We start from the raw sequence: 20,297 nt of genomic DNA, 5'->3' as shown, positions 1-20,297 counted from the left end.
TCTAGAGTTGATAAGGAATCAGTATATAACTTATAAAACATTAAAAAAAAACTGTTCAAAAGTTGTTGCCTTCAGAAAGTTATCAAAGACTACTGATATATATAAAAAAAAAGACTCAATAACCACCTAGAAAGGACTTGACTGAATAAAGGTGGGGAAAATTAAAGCATTAAAAAGAAAAATGTAATGAACTAAAATATGAAATGTTAAAATCTATGAGTTCACAATAATAATAAAAGAAAAAAAAAAAACCCTAAAACCAGACATTTCATTGAAAAACTTGAGAGGATCTTAGGGAATCATTGTACCAAACACTGTTAAAATTAAGCATCTATCTGTACTTCTCTATATAAATTATACTAGGGTAAGGTAAATTCTTCTTTGTAAAAGAGTACTAGTTAAGGGACCAGCAGCTGGTGTAATCACTATATTGCTGGACTCCCATGTAGTCGACTGCAGTTCGAGTCCTGGACCCCATGGCTTAAACTCACGCCTGGCGCATGTGTGTGTGTGCCCAAGATTCCGAGAGGAAAATGGAGTAAAAGGGATTGTGATGTGGCTATCCCCCCCTCCCCGAGGGGGGGGGGGGGGATTTCTCACTTTCTGTCTCTCTGTCTCTGTCTTTCTGGCAAGCGCACATGCCCTGTAGCAAAAAAATCCAAAACCCAAAAAACAAAAAGACCAACCTACAACAACAAAAAACAAACAAACAAACAAACAAACAAACAAAAACTCTCCAAAAAATAAAAAGAGTACTAGTGTACTAGTTAATACATTAGAAGGAATGACAGAATATCACTATTTTGTAATCCCTTTATAACATAATTCATCTAAGTAAGATCTTCAATAGTTGCTAAAATCATTCCATAAAGAGTTGATGGGGATTCTATACACTAGCAATGAATAATCCAAAAGGCAATGAACAACTAAATTCCATTTATAACAACATCTCAAAGAATTAAATACTTACAAATAAATTTAAACAAGGAAGTGACAGACTTGTATGCTGAAAACTATAAACCATTACTTAAAGAAACTGAAGAACACCAAATAAATGGAAAGTGCGCTTGCCAGAAAGACAGAGACAGAGAGACAGAAAGTGAGAAATTGTGGTCAGGGACAGAATGACTTAATCTTGTCAAGATGTCAATAGTACTGAAAGTGATCTACAAAGTCAAGCCAAACCCTCTCAAAATTCTAATTGCCTTCTTTGCAGAAATGAAGACTAAGTTTGAAATTCACGTGAAATTGAATGGGGTCTCAAATAGCAAAACAATATTCAAAGAATAAAGTTGGTGAACTCATACCTCCTGACTTAGAAACTTTCTATGAAGCTACAGCAATTAAAACAGTACGGGCCAACCTAAGGCCTGGTGATTAAGGTGGCTGGACCCTACATGGCCAACTGTACAGTCCAAGTCCTGGACCTATTAAGTTGGAAAACATGCTGGGCATGTGTGTGCATGCCTAAAATCCTAAGGGAAGGGAGAAACAGAGGATGTGGTATGACCATGCCCCATGGTCTTCTCTCTCTCTGGCAAGTGCACATGCACTCCAGCAAATTAAAAACAAACAAACAAACAAACAAAAAACATTATGGTACTGGTACTAGGATAGACACATAAACCCATGGAATAGAATCAAGAGTCCAGAAACAAATCCTCATATATACGGTCAACTGATTTTTGAGAATATTTAATGGAAAAAATACAGTATTTTCAGCAAATGTTGCTTGAATAACTGGATACCCATATGTGAAAGAATGAAGTTGGCTGTTACCTTATATACATAAAAATTAACTCAAAATTGATGGAAGATCTAAACTTAGGACCTAAAACAAACAGGAAAACCTTTATGACATCAGATTTGACAAAAATTTCATGGATATGACACCAAAAGCACAGACAATAAAAGATAAATAAAATCAAACTGATCAAAATCAGCAGGTGGCATGGTGGTTCAGGTACTGGATCCCACATGGTTGGCTGTGCAATACAAGTCCTGGATCTGGTGACTTGAAAAATCATGCCAGGCATGTGTGTGAGTCCAAAATCTCAAGAAGAAACCAGGCTGTGCCCATCTCCACTTAGGGGGAGATTTCTTTCCTTTTCTCTGCCTCTCTCTCTCATGTGCTCTATAGCAAAAACAAAAACCAACCAACAAAACAAAAACTTACATGCATTAAAGGACACTATCAACAGAGAGAAAAAGCAACTCAAGGAACAGGACAAAATATCTGCAAATCATATATCTGGTTAAGGGATTAATATTCAGAATATATAAAGAACTTCTATAGCTCAGCAACGAAAAAACAGAACATGATAAAAAATGAGCAAAAGACTTATACTTTTGTCACAAGGAGATACATAAATGGCAAGTGAGCACATTTTGAAAAGACATTCACCATCGTCAATAGTTAGGAAAATGTAAATCAAAATAATGAGAGACTACTTCAAATACGATGGCTACTATTAAAAAAACAGAAATAACAGGTGTTGGTGAGGATGTATAGAAACTGGAATCCTCATAAATTGCTGGTAGGAATGTAAAATGATGAAGCTTCTCTGAAAAATGGTTTGGCAGTTCCTCTCAAAATGTTAAAAATAATGGGACCAGCAGATGGAGTAATGGTTAGGTCACTGGACTACTATGCAATCGACCACAATTCAAGTCCCAGACCCAGAGGCTCAAAATTCACTCCAGGTGTGTGTGTGTGTGCAAGTACCCAAAATCCTGAGAGGAGAATGGAAGAGAAAGGAGTAGAGTGTGGCCATTTTCCCAGGGGCTGATTTCTCACCTTCTGTCTCTCTCGTGAGTGGTCATGCCCTATAGGAAAAATTTCTCTAAAGGAAAAAAGAAAGTTAAACATAGAACTACCATATGATCAAGCAATTCTCTTCCTAGGTATATATCTCTAAAAATGAAAGCAGGGATTAGACCATACATTTGTAAAGACATGGTAACAGCAGCAATATTCACAAAAGCTAAAAGGTGGGAACAATCTTAGTGACTATCAATGAATATATGAATAAGAAAAATGTAGTTACACATACAACTGAATATGCCATAAAAAGGAACAAAATTTGATATATGCTACTACACAGATGGACCCTGAAAACATTACACTAAGTGAAATAAGCCAGAAATAGAAGGACAAATTGTATGACTCTACTTACATGAGGAACCAAGAACAACTCATAGAGACAGAGAACACAGGTTAGGCAAGAAGGGGAAAAAGGGAAGTTACTATTTTATGGGTACAGAGTTTATATTAGGAAAAATTAAAAAAAAATGTGTATAGCTAGATGGTGATGATGGCTATATAACATTGTGAATGTGATTAATGCCTAACTAAATTGTACATTTATAAATAAATGGTTAAAATGATATTTAATGCACAGTCAATATATTATGTTATGTATACTTTACCACAATACAATGAAGATTAAAAAAAAAAAAAGCAGACATGGGGACCAGTGGATGGTGTAATGGTTATGTCGCTGGACTCCTACACAGTTGACTGTGGTTCAAGTCCCGGACCTGGTGGCTTAAACTCATGCCAGGCATGTGCGCATGCATGCCTAAGATCCCAAGGGGAGAATGGAGGAGAAGAAATTGCGGTGAGGCCATCCACCCGGGGGGTTGATTTCTTGCTTTCTGTCTGTCTGTCTCTGTCTCGCCAGTGAGTACAGGCACCCTATAGCAAAAATTTGTTAAAATTAAAAAAAAAAATAAAAAGCTAATAGAGTGGCCGACAGGTGGCATCGTGGTTAAAGTGTGGACTCTCACATAGCTGACCATGGTTCGAGTCTTGGACTGGTGGCTTGCTTTCTCACTTTCCATCTCTTCTGTGTCTCTCTTTGGTCAAATTAAACACACACACATATATAATAAATCACTCTTTTTTAAAAAAAAAGCTGATAGTACTTATAAAAAAAAAATCTGGTTGACAGCCCTTTGATCAAAAAAGAAACAACCAGATATTCCTCTTGATGTGATACAATAGGAAATACATGTCATTGCTGAGATATTTAATGATAATAGCTAATTTTTAAGATGTGCTAATGATACTAAGACTCTATTTATTTATTGGGTCATCAAAAAGTCATGACATATTTTCTGTTTTTTTTTATATACAAAAATGCATCACAACTTTTTAGATGACTCAATATTTAGTTTTTCAATTGCTAGTGGGTATGTGTGTTCAGTGAGAGGCAGAGAGAGATGAACCATGCAATGGGGTTTGGTCATATCACAATCACTTTTCCATCCTTTTGGGATTTGAGGCAAGGACACATGCGTGCCTGGCATGTTTTTCAAGGAACTAGGGTCAGGATTCGAACCACTGTTGGCCATGTTGGATACAGCTCCTTTAACTACTAAGTTACGGGGCCAACCCCTAAAGTTCTGTTTTTTAAAAAGTTATTTTCTGAAGAATTTCCAGATAATATGAAAAAATGCTATCTGGGATTTGCCTTAAAGTGAACCAGAAGGAAGTAGAACAGATGGGGGTAGGTTGGCTTGGATTGGTAACTGCTGAGATTGGTTGATGAACATATGTGGGTTTATTACACCATTCTCCCTACTTCTGAATATGTTTGAAATTTCCCCCAATGAAAAGAAATGGTAATTTTCAGAAGGTTTAGACAAATAAATTAATAATAACAAAAAATATTAAGTGGTTTTTAAAGGAATGATCCATGATGTCTTTTTTAAGATTTATAGGCTGAGTGGGAGAACTAGTGCTTTCAGAGAATAAGAGAAATGAAGATTTTCTGCTAAGATTTCACTCTCCAGATCCCATTCTCGAGTGGCAGACCCCCTATATCCTCATCTCTGTCTGTCTTTTCATTTTCTTTTTACATTTCTTTTTGTTTAATTTTTTAAGATAAAGTATTTTCTTGCTCTCAGATCCTCCTTTATCGTGCTAATAAACTTTTTCCCCCTCCTGTTTAGGAGGGGCAAAAGGGCAAAAGAAGACTGACTCCTCCACTGGAGCTGAGAACTAGAGCTTTTGTGTGGTGTGCTGGTGGTTTTAATTTTTTGCTTTTTATTTATTTACTTATTTTATTTATTATTTTCTTTTTTGGAGAAGCTTTTGTTATAGGGCGCATGCGCTCGCCGGAAAGACAGAGAGACACACACATACACACAAAGTGAGAAGTCACCCCCCAGGGGGGATGGCCACACCTCAATCCCTTCTCCTCCATTCTCCTCTCAGGATCTTGGGCATGCGCACACACACACATGTGCCTGGCATGAGTTTAAGCCACGGGGGCCAGTACTTGAACCGCGGTTGACTACATGGGAGTCCAGCGACATAGCAATTATGCCAATTGCTGGTCCCAATTTTTTGCTTTTTAAAAAGAAAAAAAAAATTGTTTTCTTTTTTCTCTTTTTTTCTTTTCTATTTTCCTACTTTCTTATCCTCTTTCTTTTACCTCATCACTTTGCTGTGCAGCCTCTATACACTGAGTGTCTAGACAGGTCTAAGTGGACAGTAGCCAACCATCTGAATACTATTAGGGTCAACATATTCCTCAATTCCCACTGAATCTGCCACACAAAGGCAGGAAAACAGAACAGCAGAGATTGCAGATCACCTCCTTCTGCATGCTTCTGAACACTTAGACTGAACTTCTAGAAATTAGGAAGAAATGTATAATCCATCAGATGACTAGAAAGCACTGCAGAGGAACAAGAGATAAGAGAAACCAAGAAAATACCTCTCCCTCAAGGGAAAAGAATAACTCCTCTTCATCCACAGACAGTACAACAGAACTTGTGAAAATGTCTGCTAAAACATTTAGAATATTCATAGTGACGAAGCTAACAGAGATGTAAGAGAAGACAGACAATGAACTCCAAGAGTTATGAGAAAAGAGCCAACAAGTTTCAGGAGGTGAAGTTCTTGCACTATCTAAGCGAAGAAATACAAACCATGAACAATCAAATGAAATTGTTAGAGATGAAGGTTATAATACAGGAAGTCAAAACCTCCCATGAAAGTATTAAGAGCATACAGAAAATCAAATCTCAGATGCAGAAGACAGAATCACCAGACTAGTAAAATCCACTATGAAGACTGAGAAAATAGCTCCCAAAAAGAGATTAATATATGAGAAATACTAGATACTATTAAATGTCCAAACATCTGGATAATCAGTACCCCAAAAAGTAAAGAGAGCAATAAGGGCATTGACGATCTATTCCATGAAATCCTGGAAGAAAACTTTCCAAACCTAGACAGGCATTCAAAGAACCAGACCCAAGAAATTCAGAGGAACCCCCTCACCCCCCCAGAATCAACCCAAGAAGATCTTCTCCAAGACCCATCATAGCCAAAACCACAAAGACAGGATATTAAGATTGGCGAGAGAGAAATGTCAAGTTATCCACAAAGGATATTCCATCAGGCTAAGGACAGACCTCTCATTGGAAACAATGTGAACAAGGAAAGAATGGGAAAATATATTCGGTGTTGAGTGAAAAACAATTTCAGCCAAGAATACTATACTCAGCAAGATTATCCTTCATATGGAAAGAGAAGATAAGAACATTGTCAGAGAAATAAAACCTTAAAGAATTTATCTATACCAGACCAATTCTCCAAGAAGTTCTGAAGGGAGTGCTATATCAGGAAGACTAAAGTCAGACACACAGAAATAAGAGTTCAGAAACAAAGAAAAAGGCCAGCTTAATGGTAGGGACAAGTCTGGAGTTCAATGTTATCTTCCAGAATTTAATGGAAAGATCAGATCACAAAAGAAGATACTTAACTGGTGAAATAGAATTTTATGACTTTTGACTAAAACTTCACTGATCATCCTCTATGCTTTGTTTTGCAGAATTAAGGATTTTTGTCTTCTCTTGAGTTGTCCTCAGATTCATGTACCTACTATTTGAACAGAACCCTAACCTGTTTCCTGGCTTTAAGTCTTAAGCAAAGTTCTCTTAACATTTTTTGATTTTGATTTATTAAAGCTAAAACAGTCTTTTGTGAAATTAAAAAATATATTAAAAATACCTATTTAATACAGTAAGCCCAACTAGGTGCTACTTTACAGTATATTCATTCTACTTACAGTTTCATGCCTTTAAGTCAAACGTGTTCACAGATATGTATGTATCAGCTGAACTTGCTAATATTTTGTGAACCAATAAAATGTGAGGGAAAAAAAGGGAATGGAAAACAACTACAGAATACCAGAGACAGTGTGGGAGAAGGGTGGGAAATGGCAGAGGGTGAGAAATACAGGGGGAAAATATATACATGAAACAAATGGAAAATTACTTGTTGATGACTACAAGTATTATTAAGTATTATTATAGTGTATTCTGGATGGAAAATCACATATTGTATGCTGTGATGATGTTCAATAAATGAATTTAAAATAAATAAAGGAAAAATTTTAAAAAAATAAAAGATTATAGGTTGAGTGTCCCTTATACAAAATGCTTGTTTTGGTTTTGGGATTTTTAAAAAGTTTTCAAATATTTGCAAATAATGTGATATCTCAGTGATGAGACCCAAGTCTCAACAAAAAAATTCATGTATACATTTTATACATGTATTCTGAAGGTAATTTTATATAGTATTTTTGAATGGTTGTATTTGACTGTGACCTATTACACAAAGTTGAGTGTGGAATTTCCACTTGTGGTGTCATGTCAGCACTAAAAATTTAGATTTGGGAGCAGTTCTCATCTATGATTAGTGATGCTCAACCTGCAGTACTTTCTCATAAAACCTTTACTCATATCACTTTCAGATTTCTGCTCTACACAGATTGCTATTGGTCAGTTTTAGGAACCAATTTTTTATGACCTTATTTATATCTATAAGGAAGCAGGTATGTAACAAATTTTATGTAAATTATAAGTAAGTATGATACTTAAATTCTGTGTCATTTGAGTTTTATAAGAATGAAAATTTCGGGACCAGCAGGTGGCATGGTGGTTAAGGTGCTGTACTCTCACATGGCTAAGGTTGATCCCGGTTTGAGCCCTAGATCTGGCAGTTTGAAAATCAGGCCAGACACATGTGCATACATGCCCAAACTCTGGAGAGGAGAGTGGAGGGAAAAAACTGTGATTTGGCCATCCCTGCTAGGGGCGATTTCTCACTTTCCCTCTCTGTGTTTCTCCCTGAAGAACATATTAGCCCTATGGCAACCCCCCACCACCCACCCCCCAAAAAAGAAAATTCCAAATACAACAGATAATTAAATTCTATGGAAAAACCGATACAGAGACTAGGTTTGGCAAAACAGAAAGAAACTTAGTAGCCTGACCTAGCAATATTTAACATACATTACGAAGATTAAATCTTTTAGAGCAGTTATATTAATATAGAATATAGTTTTCTCACTTTTATTATTTCTCTTACCTTTAGAGTGGCTCCCACCCAAAAAGAGTAACAGGTGTCTACAGGCTTATTAGGTCTTCCATGATAACCATTTTGTTGCCTCATTATACACCACCTCTTTATTCTATTCAATTCTTTTTCTGAAAAAACTTCTTCTAGTTTACCCATTAGACACAGTGATGCGATGCCACAAAAAGTAGATCCTCCTGTTAATCAAAACCACATAATGCTTTAAACCTCTAATTAAATGCCTATGAAGATAGTATGAAATGGTTAGAGGGAAAAATAGTTAAATAATTCCAGAAAATAGTGAATAAAATTTAAATAAAAACCATTAACAATTTAAAAATAAACACTAAACATTACAGTCTTCAACATTAATTTGTTGAAAGAGAACAGAAAATATTAAAGCTATAAGAAACATTTTACTTGTAAAAAAAGTAAGACTTAGAACAATATTAAGGAATTTGTTTAAAATTACAGGGTTAATGTCAAATTTAGAAATAAAATCCAGGACTACTGTCTCCCTGTTCAGAACTCAATCGACTGAGCATGATTTTAATTCCCTTAAAGGTAGTATATTGCTTATGAATTGAGATCCCATCTCCCAAAGCTACAAAAGAATTTTTACATATAACATCAACAAGTAAGAAGCTAATATGTAGTAAAGATACATAATCAGCTTAAAACTTCTAATGAGGAAAAGAATAAGGAGGTGTCCATTACAGAAGTGGACACATAGCATATCTTTAAAATGTATCATTGTCATAGCTGAATAACTCCCCCCTGCCCCAAAAGCATCCAGCTCCCAATGCCTGGAACTTCTGAATGCTACTTTACAATGTGACAAGGCCTTGCAAACTGATTAAGTTAAACCATCTTGAGATGGAGAGATTATTATAGATTATCTCTGGATGCAGCAGAAGGTTAGATTATATAGAACAGAGGAGGCAATGTGATTGTAGAGGCAGAGATTGGAATGTAGAAGCTAAAAGCAAAGAATTCCAGCAGCCACCAGAAGCTAATCTAGGAAAGATTCTTCCCTGGAGCCTCCAGAAGGAACCAGCCCTGCTTTCAGCTGAATTTCAGCCCCATTAAATCTCAATTCAGACTTCTGTCCTCCAGAACTGTAAGAGAAAGCATTTGTGTTGTTTCAAGCCCCTAATTTGTGGTAAAATGTTCAACAGCAATAAGAAATTAATACATTCACAAAACTAATCACTTTCCTCAGGAAATGAAAAGTCATTATTTTTCAACAAGGGAAAAGAAACAATACTTTCCCCTAACACTATTTGTCTGCCAATTTCAAACAACCTGAAAACACATTTCCAATTTATTATAACTTTCCTACTGATTTTTATTATTTCAGCAACTTACACTGATTGTTCCTAATATGAGAAAAATCTCAAAAATCCCATGGAAAAATGAAGTTAAAGTACTAGTTTATTTTGGTGCAAACATTTTTGAAATCCTTGCATAGTTTTTCATCTTACGCATTTTCTACAAACTCTTCGAAGACTCCTAAATATGTCTTACCCCAAACTTTCCTTCTGGTGTTAGAAATCTTAGGTGTATTCTCTGGCAAAGGAAAGGTGAGCATACTCTCTGGAAAACTCAAGCTATCGTATTAAGTTAAAGTGTTACTGGGGACAGGCAGATAGCACAGTGGTTACATCTCTGGACTCCCACATGGCCGACCAGGGCTCGTGTCCCAACCTGGTAGTTTGAAAATCGCACCTGGTGCATGTGTGTACATGCCCAAGATCCCAGGAGGAGAACAGAGGAGAAGGGATTGTGGCATGGCCATCCCCCTGGGGAATGATTTCTCACTTTCCCTCTCATTGTCTCTCTCTCTCTCTGGCAAGCACACATGCCCTAAAGCAAAAATCTCTACTAAAAAACAAACAGAAAAACCAACTGCTACTGTCAGAACTATTCAAACTTCAGAATGTTTCCTATTAGTTGGGAGATGTACATGTGTCTTGAGGGAATTAAAATAGAAAAGTAAAACAAATTTATCACAACCTTTTAGGAAAAAAACTTTCGTTAAGCTATCAATCCTATCAATTCTATTTCCATGTCAATGTTTCTCTTTTTTGATAACATGGGCATGACTTCAAGTATTACTACATTATTAAACCTGAAGACTCTAAGAGACAGTACATAGCCTTTAAAACTACTGAAAAAGAAAAAGATGCACTTTAAGTATTACTCTCCAGACTATTTGTGAGCATTTTTAAAACAAACTGGTACAATTCGAAATAAAAACACTCTTTACTTTGCCCAAGTCACAGGATTTTCAAAAATAACTCCAGAAGTAAGTTCGTTGAATAGTCAAAAACAATGACTACAAAGTCTATGCTTTAAATTAAAATATATTAACCAACAGGTAAGTCCCTTAAGCCCTTAAGAGACTTTTGTTTTACATAAAACTAAAATTAGTTAGAAAAACTTAGATTAAAAGCAGTATGTTAGAAGGACCTTAGAGACAGAGATAGTTACAAAATGGCAAGGAAAGACAAGTAATTTTTTTTTTTTAATTTAATTTTTGCTATAGGGCACCTGCGCTTGCCTGAGACAGAGAAGGTAAAAGTGAGACAACACAGCACTCCCCAGGGAGGATATCCACACTATAATCTCTTCTTCTCCAGTCTCCTTTCAGTATTTTAAGCACACATGGACATGCACCTTGCATGATTTTCAAGCTGCCAGTCTGACTAATTTACAATCCCACCAACAGTGTAGGAAATAGGATGGGAAAATTCATTTGGTATGCAGTAATGATACACAGTGATTGAATGCAAAAAAAAAAAAAAAATATATTTTTTTCCTTATTCTGCTAATAAGGGAGTATAAATAAATTGCTGACCTATGGAGCTCAATTCATATCACTGGCAAATCAAAAATAGCCAAAATTCTAGATTGGTGGTTTCCCTTAAAAATCAGTAAATCTAATAGTAAGTTATTTTATATTCTTAAAGAGCAAGACTAGCCTTGGTTCTAAGAGAAAATAAAGAGAACCATAGTTTTAAAAGTGTATTGCCCAAGTCACAGGATTTTCAAAAATAACTCCAGAAGTAAGTTCGTTGAATAGTCAAAAACAATGACTACAAAGTCTATGCTTTAAATTAAAATATATTAACCAACAGGTAAGTCCCTTAAGCCCTTAAGAGACTTTTGTTTTACATAAAACTAAAATTAGTTAGAAAAACTTAGATTAAAAGCAGTATGTTAGAAGGACCTTAGAGACAGAGATAGTTACAAAATGGCAAGGAAAGACAAGTAATTTTTTTTTTTTAATTTAATTTTTGCTATAGGGCACCTGCGCTTGCCTGAGACAGAGAAGGTAAAAGTGAGACAACACAGCACTCCCCAGGGAGGATATCCACACTATAATCTCTTCTTCTCCAGTCTCCTTTCAGTATTTTAAGCACACATGGACATGCACCTTGCATGATTTTCAAGCTGCCAGTCTGACTAATTTACAATCCCACCAACAGTGTAGGAAATAGGATGGGAAAATTCATTTGGTATGCAGTAATGATACACAGTGATTGAATGCAAAAAAAAAAAAATACATTACTTTTCCTTATTCTGCTAATAAGGGAGTATAAATAAATTGCTGACCTATGGAGCTCAATTCATATCACTGGCAAATCAAAAATAGCCAAAATTCTAGATTGGTGGTTTCCCTTAAAAATCAGTAAATCTAATAGTAAGTTATTTTATATTCTTAAAGAGCAAGACTAGCCTTGGTTCTAAGAGAAAATAAAGAGAACCATAGTTTTAAAAGTGTAAACTTTGAGAATCAGCCACGGCGACAAACGCCTGTAGTCCTACTTTGCTAGGAGGCTTTTGGGCAAGAGGATCCCAATAGAATGAGATCCTGTCAAAAAAAAGCAATCTATCGGGACCAGCAGTTAGTGTAATGGCTATGTCACTGGACTCCCATGTAGTTGACCATGGTTAGAGTCCTGGACCCAGTGGCTTAAACTTACGCCGGGTGCGTGTGCGTGCATGTCCAAGATCCCGAGAGGAGAATGGAGGAGAAGGGACTGCGGTGTGGCCATCCCCCCTGGGGGATGATTTCTCGCTTTCTATCTCTCTGTCTGTCTGGCAAGTGAATGTGCCCTATAGCAAAAACCTCTCCAAAAAAAAAAAAAAGCAATCTGTCTATCTCTCTCTCATAAACAACCTTTTTAGAAAGTGTGTGGTTTAAGCAGCTGCAGCATGATTAAGGAGGATGTGTCTGACAAGCAGATGGAAACGGAACTTTGTTCCCTGCACGTCAAAGTGTGGACATGGAAAGAGTTTTAGAGTCATCATACACAGAATGATACATTCATTCGTCAGCTCCTTAGGCTATGTGCCAAGCACGTTAAAAGTTGGGGTAGGGAACCAGCAGTTAGCGTAATGGCTATGTCGCTGGACTCCCATGTAGTCGACCGCGGTTCATGTCCCAGACCCAGGGGCTTAAAACTCACGCTGGGCGCGTGTGCGTGCGTGCCCAAGATCCTGAGAGGAGAATGGAGGAGAAGGGATTGCGGTGTGACCATCCCCCCTTGGGGGTGATTTCTCGCTTTCTATCTCTATGTCTGTCTCTGTCTGGCTGGTGGGCGCACGCGCCCTATAACGAAAACCTCTCCAAAATAAAATAAATAAATAAATAAAAATAAAAAATAAAAAAAAAGAATTAAAAAAAAAAAGTTGGGGTATAGCAGTAGACAAAAAAGGCAAAAGCTGTTTCCCTGGCACTTAAACTAAGTGGGGGGAGGTAGAAATAAACTAATGGGTAAAATATAAGACACTTATAAACTATAAGTGATAGGAAGGACAAAAAAATCAGAAAGGGGTGTGAACATGTAGCTGGTTTGAGAGTCTCAACAGGGAGTGTGCAAGGCCAGCAGGTGGCATGGTGGTTAAGGCATTGGACTCCCATATGGCTGATTGCAGCTCAAGTCTCAGACCTGAAAAATCATGTTTGTATGTGCCCAAAATCTCAGGAGAAAAATGGAAGAGAAGGCATGCGGTGTGGCCATCAGCCCCCACTCCCTACAGTGCGTGATTTCTCACTTTCCTCTCTCCCTCTCTCTGGCCAGCACACACACACTCTCTGACAAGCACATACACTCTATGGCCAAAACCTAAAAAACACACACACACAAAAATAAAACAGAAAGTGTGCATATGGGTGGTTTGTCATTTGTTATTTTAAATAGGAGCTTATAAAAAACTATCATTTGAACCAAGATCTGAAGATGTATGCTGGGGGTGGAAGATGGGGGATAGAGGTTAAAAAGGTGAAAGAAATAAATAAAGATGGTGAAGGAGCCAGAAACAATTCATCAGGAAGACAAGCATTATGTAACTGTTCAAGAAATAAGGGGGGGGGTGTGTTAATTAGCTTTAAATGCTTCAATAAATAAACAATGAGGAATGAAAAGAAATTTTATCTGAAATGTAGATTATTCACGACTTTAAAAGAGAAACTTCGGAAGTTGCTGAAGGCTTACGTAGAAAATTTAAGAACAAGTTGCTTGTGAAGAAAGATGGGTAGCTTCTTTGGATCACTTTCCCAAAAAAGATTAAGAATAAAAAAGAAGAAAAAAGAAAAACACAATGATTTTAAATAGTGGTCATATTGTAAGACTACTATCATCTATCTTATCTTTCTATCTATTTCTTTTTAAGTTTTTGCCATAGGGCATGTGTGCTCACCAGACAGAAGGAAAAAGAGAAATCACTCCCCAAGGGAAATGGCTATGCCACAATCCTTTCTCCATTCTCCTCCCTGGATTTTGTGTACGTACATACATGTGCTAGGTGTGATTTTCAAAACACTGGGTCTGGAACTCGAACTGTGGTTGGCCAGGTGAGAGTCCAGTGCCTTAAATACTATATCACCTGCTGGACCTGTGAGACTTAAGAAAAGGCTTCACTTGTCAGTGTAGACAGTGATGAGAGAGGGAAGGAAGGATAAATCGAAGTCCTCTAGGGTAGTATTCCCCAGCCTATCTAACCTCAGAGGACACAAAGAAAATTATTTGTAGGGCATACAGTGGGACATTGAAAAAGGTGGCTTTGGCCAAAAGCAACCTTACCAGAGGCTCCAGATACTCAGGTCTTGCGTGGTTGCCCCCTAAAGCTGAGGGAGCAACGTAACGGCGTATCTATAACCTATTTGAAGTAAGCCAGTATACTACAGTACTCTGATTAGGAAACCCTTCCCTAGGGCTTTAGGCTTCAAATTTATCCAGCTTACATCACAGATAAAAAGAAACTGTAAGCTTTTTGCCACGGACTAGTCCATCACTGATAAACTTGACTGGTACAATTTATCAAATTATTCCAAGTCATAGTCAAGGCATACAAGTCACAACCTATGTGACTAAGATATTTTCCCTAATAGAACCTGTCAGTAAGTATCAATCATGTTTGGGGAGGCTTTCTTTGATTCTCAGCCCAGGGAGTGTAATCCCAATGACAACAGTGCCTGTCCCCTGGTCTCGTACGCTAGCGGGACACTTAGCTAATGGGCTAAATGTCTTCTTAGTCCATTAAGACCATCTATAATAGTGAGCCCCAGACTGCCTTCTCAGAAATTGTTTGAGTCATCAGAGTTCCTCTTTGTACAACTACCATTCTCTCTTCCCACCATGCGGTGATGAACAACTGCTATCACCAGCTCCCTAGCCCCAAATTAAATAGGCTCAGGAACACACCAGAGTTATGGTGTCATAATTATAGTATGGCTTTAGGGGAAAATCCATCACAGTCTTCAATATACCCTTAGTGACATGGATTTGATAAATATCTAAATTGAAAAAGAAAGTGAAAACGTTAGAGTAGGAGGAAATATCTGATAAAACAAAGTTCCAAGGTATACTCCAGGAAACTTTAGAAAAACTTCTTTGAAAATGGAATTTTGGTGTGAAAATTTTTGAAGTACATGCATAGTTTTTTCATAACATACATTCTTCCATGACTTCCTGCAGACCCCTACCAAATATGAGAATTAAGGCATATATGCTAAAAATATTCTCTTATACATGTTTCATGTAGTTTACAACCCACTTTCCCCTGTATCTCCTAAAGCCTTAATAACAATAATTACAAGAAAAAAATACCACTATTTCTACTCTGTTGATAAGGAAACTATCAGAGAAATTAAAAGCCAAGGTCACATAGCGGGTGCCAGGACTGAGACACCAATACTAATCTGCTCTTTTTACTTTATGAAGCAGAAGGATGGAGAGAGTAGCTCAGCACACAAACAATTCATGAAGAGAAAACTGAAGTTCACTTGGAGAGTTTCCATGATCTGGGCTCTTTTTCTTTTTTTTAGAAAAGGAGAATGAAAGTTTTCAATAATTTACTTGTGAATGGAAATTTCAATTTGAGAGAGTTCTGGCTACTGATCTACTGACAAACTTAGTGACTATGATTTGACTATTCTGGTGCTACCAAAGGTAAGAAACATGTTGGAAGAAAAGACTGTTAATGTTTGTACTGAATTGATACTAAGAAGCAAAATATTTTATGATTATGACTGAGAATAATTATATTAAGAAAAGTAAATAAAAAATTTTCATTTCTTCATTAATTTATTGATTCATGTTTAAAATTCTGTTATCTTTTTGGTCTAGCCTTTTACAATGTATTTTTTAAACAGATTTTTCCTACAGAGCACATATGCTTGCTGGGGAGAGATAGAGACAGAGAGGAAAGTGAGAACTCATCTCCCAGGGGGGATGGCCATGCTGCTATCCCTCCTCCTCCATTATCCTCCTGGGATGTCTGACATGAACACACATGTGCCTGGTGTAACTTTCAAGCCACTGGGTCTGGGACATGAACCACACAGTTAGCAATGTGGGACCTAGCACTTTAACCACCATGCCACCCACTAGTCTGGTCTAGTCTTTTAGGATTATGCCAAAGAAGAAAACCAGTATTTTCTAACAAGAGTTTAAGTAGAAATAATCATGTGTTTTCATGCAGTTAACATTTGAAAAGATTACTAGAAAATATTAGATGAACATTCTGGTCTGAATAATCCCTAAATGATCACTGACTTAAGCGGCTTCAACAGGCATACCAATGTCAAAAGAAGTAAAAAAAAAAAAAAAAAGTAGTAGAAAAAATGACAAAAAAAGATAATCAGTCTGCAACAGGGGTTGAGACAACTTCGAGATACTGTATATTGAAGATAACATGATGTTTTTTAAAGGAACAAAACAAACTACAATGTTCACTTATTTGAAGATATCTTACCATGAGATTCAAGTCCAGCTCCCTGTGCCAGCCCATTGTCATAGGACTGAAAGAAAAAAATATTGTTCAGTTTAGTAGAAAAATAATAGTAAGTAAGTTGCCACTCTAATTTTTTGGGTCTCTTTTAATTTTGTCTCCTTCCTATCTTCCAAAAATATGTACTTTTTCCCACAGAGAAGCAGAACTAAGAATTTTCAAGTACCTGATCTTGTCTTACTAAGCCAAATCACTTAGTGACACACTAGGCATATTCTGAAAATAGATTGTTCAAAGATGTTACCTACATATTCAATTTCTACCCAACTAAAGTTCCAATCCTTACTCCTTTCTCACTGTAAGTATATAGGAGTGCACTTCAAAAAGATCAAAGAAAAATAGAATTAAAATACAAGTTTATTTGGCACAAAAAAATTTTGAAATCCTTGCATAGTTTCCTCCTAATATATATTTTTTGTGAATTCTCCGAGGACTCCCTAATGTGAGCTGAACACAAATGTAGGAATTTTACACTCATAAGACACTGCAAATATCAAGTAGGTCTGCCTACAGCAGCACAGGTGGTAGGGTACCAGTGCACAATGGAGCCATATGTGAAGGCCTAGGGTTCAGATCCTGGATTGATCTGAACATGCTAGGTGACCACAGATGAGCCTGTAACCCTGGCTGGAAAGCTCTCAGGGAAGGGACTCAGTCTGAAGAGATCCTATAAGGAGTATCCGTCTGTGTCACTTATGAAATAAATAAAATGAACAAATTAAAGCACACACACACACACACACACACACACACACCTAAAACACATCTATTTTAAAGGCAATTTTTGGGATGGTCCAGGCCTAGTGGTTAAGGAAAGTCAATCTCATGTGGCCAACTGCCAGTTTGAGTCCTGGACCTAGAAGCTTGAGAAACACACCAAGCAAATGTGCAAGTATGCCAAAAACTCCAACCGGAGGGAGACATTAAAGAGAAGAGATTGCAATGTGACCATGCCTTATTGGGGGTGGTTTTTCCCTCTCCTTCTCTGTCTTTGCTTCTCTCTGGCAAGTGCACACATTCACTGGCAAAATTAAACAATAAAATTTAAAATAAAGGCAATTTTGGGTTGCTGAGGATACTGGTACCTGATTAAATTTGAATCTTCCCATATATCTTCCAAAATCAAAATAGTAAAAAAGAACAATACAATTTATAAAACTCAAACTTTAGCAAAGCAAGAAGGCATCCTCAAGCTTCAAATTGCCTGTCTACAGAAAAAGAAACATCAAATTCCAGTGAGCCATCTTATATCTCTGACACACCTTTGCAGAAAATAAAGATGCTTTGTGAAAAATTATGAGCAAGATAAAGAAGGAAGCTAATGGTATATCTGACAGATCTAAAATCACTACCTAAAAGAGAAAATCTATCTTAAATGTGATAATATAGGCAGCCCTCACTTTGGACAATTCTAATATGCACAAATTCCAATGATTATAATTTAGTTAAGTAACAGAGTATGGTTATGGTTAAAAAATCAGTAACCATTTTGCTGCTAGCTTTTCAGTCTATAAATCACTACATAAATAATATGTACATCATAATCAGTGACTAATCATGTCCCTCTACTAAAAGTCTTTAGTAATTAGTCACTTCTTGTGTTCTTTAGTTCACAGAGAGCAAAGGGTGTAGCTGTGCTGTCTCAGTGATAAACCTATATGATGTTTTACAAAAATGCATAACCCAAAGAGGAAATTGGACATTTCAAATTCAAAGTCTAATAAAAAAGAGAAAAAAAAGTCCCCCCCCCCTTTTTTTTTTTAAAGAGACTTTTGCTACAGGGCACATGTACTCACTGGAGAGACAGAGAGAAAGTGAGCAGTCATCCCTCAGGTGGGTTGACCAAGCCATAATCCCTTCTCTTCCACTCTCCTCTTGGGATTTTGGGCACACACACACACACATATGCACACGCACTCAGTGTGAGTTTCAAGTCGCTGGGTGGAAGATTCAAATTGCAGTGGGCCATGGAAGTCCAATGTCTTATTCACTATACCTCCTGCTGATGCTAAAAAAGTTTTAAAGAAATTAACACTGCAAGTTAAATCGAACTTAAATAGCTTAGAAGAAATAAGTTACCACAGTGCCACATAGTCATAAGGATTATAGATTAAAGTCATGACGTGTTTTTCTATGCAAAAATGAGTAATGACTCTTTTGATAACCCAATAAGAGAAGGAATATCTATACAAGTGAGAAAACGGGTTGTGATGAAACAGGTAAAAATGTTCTATAGAAGGCAAAAAACTTTACATAAAAGAAATTCTTATCAAAATGTTGAAAGTTGATTAAAAACTTAGAAGAATGCTCATTTGCCAAGAAACAGAAAAGATGTTTGCTCTATATTGAAATTATATGATAAGAAGGTAGCAAAGCAGCACTTAAGTAAGGAAATAACCTATTTTAATTCTCAATATTTCTAATGTAAAAAACGACAGTGTACTGGGTCAGCCAGTAACTGGCATGATAGTTAAGGTGGCTGAATCCCACATATCCAACTGTATGGCTCAAATCCTGGACCCGGGAGGTTGAAAATTACACTGGGAATGTTTATATGCATGCCCAAAATCCTGAAGGAAGAATGGAGGAAAAGAGATTGCAAGATGCTTTCTCTCTCTCTCTAGAGAGGGCACATGTCCTATAGCAAATTGAAAAGAAATAAGTTACAACGTATTGGGGTTGGCAGGTGGCTTGGTGATTAAGGGCTCTGGACTTCCATGTGGCCGACCAGGGTTTGAGTCTGGACCTGGCGACTTGCTTTCTCACTTTCTTTCTCACTCTGTCCCTCTCTGGTCAAATTAAAGTTAATAAATACATAAAATAAAGTAAAACTATTCTTTTAAAAAAATACAATGTATTAAATAGTAATTTTACCAGTTAAAAAAGTTTCCTACATATTTATAACTGAAAGTAAGTCTTTTTAATATTTTGGCAAAAAATTTTCAAGTCACAGAACAATCAGTTTTTCCTACTGGTAATTATAAGCACGTTGCAATGTGAGTACAATCTGTCTTGAGAGAGTACTGGTAAAACACAGCAATGATGATATGAGAAGAGCTTACGAGTATTCAAGTAAAGGTGGCAGTGCTTAAAGGGTATAAGTTTTGGTTAAGAAAGTTAAAAAGTAAATATTTTTGTAAATTTTGCATCAGATAAGGGACTGATAACCAGAATACACAAGGAACTAAAGAAGCTGTTTGGAAAAAAGACGATCAATCCCATTAAAAGATGGGAGAAGGAGTTGAACAAAACATTCTCTAAAGATGACATACAAATAGCCAAAAGGCATATGAAAAGATGTTCAACATCCCTCATTGTAAGGGAAATGCAGATAAAAACAACAATGAGGTACCACCTAACCCCAGTCAAAATGTCTAAGATTAAAAAAACAAAAAATGATAAGTGTTGGCAGGGGTGTGGTGAAAGGGGAACTCTTTTACACTGCTGGTGGGAATGTAAACTGGTCCAACCACTGTGGAGAATAATTTGGAGATTCCTCAAAAATCTACAAATAGATCTACCATATGATCCAGCAATCCCATTCCTTGGTATCTACCCAAAGGACAGAAGAATTCCTCACTGGAAAAGTGCTTGCTCCTCAATGTTTATTGCGGCACTA

General features: G+C 36.7%; 1 protein-coding gene across 2 annotated transcripts in view; it reads right to left on the bottom strand.

Annotated features, from left to right (window-relative positions):
• Window positions 1-20,297, bottom strand: part of PGGT1B (protein geranylgeranyltransferase type I subunit beta) — an 80,541-nt gene that overhangs the window by 7,739 nt on the left and 52,505 nt on the right. For both annotated transcript variants that reach the window (XM_014583381.2, XM_006166532.3), the window contains exons 6-7: window positions 16,643-16,688; window positions 8,390-8,574 (exon numbers count right to left, since the gene is read on the bottom strand). In XM_014583381.2, the coding sequence (XP_014438867.1) occupies window positions 8,390-8,574; window positions 16,643-16,688 (231 nt within the window). The remainder of the gene's footprint in view (window positions 1-8,389; window positions 8,575-16,642; window positions 16,689-20,297) is intronic.

Source organism: Tupaia chinensis, unplaced genomic scaffold (genome assembly GCF_000334495.1).
Source record: "Tupaia chinensis unplaced genomic scaffold, TupChi_1.0 Scaffold144269_1, whole genome shotgun sequence".
In the NCBI taxonomy this organism is placed as follows: domain Eukaryota; kingdom Metazoa; phylum Chordata; class Mammalia; order Scandentia; family Tupaiidae; genus Tupaia; species Tupaia belangeri.
Note: the sequence above shows the minus strand (reverse complement) of the source record. Positions and strands in the feature narration are given on the sequence as shown.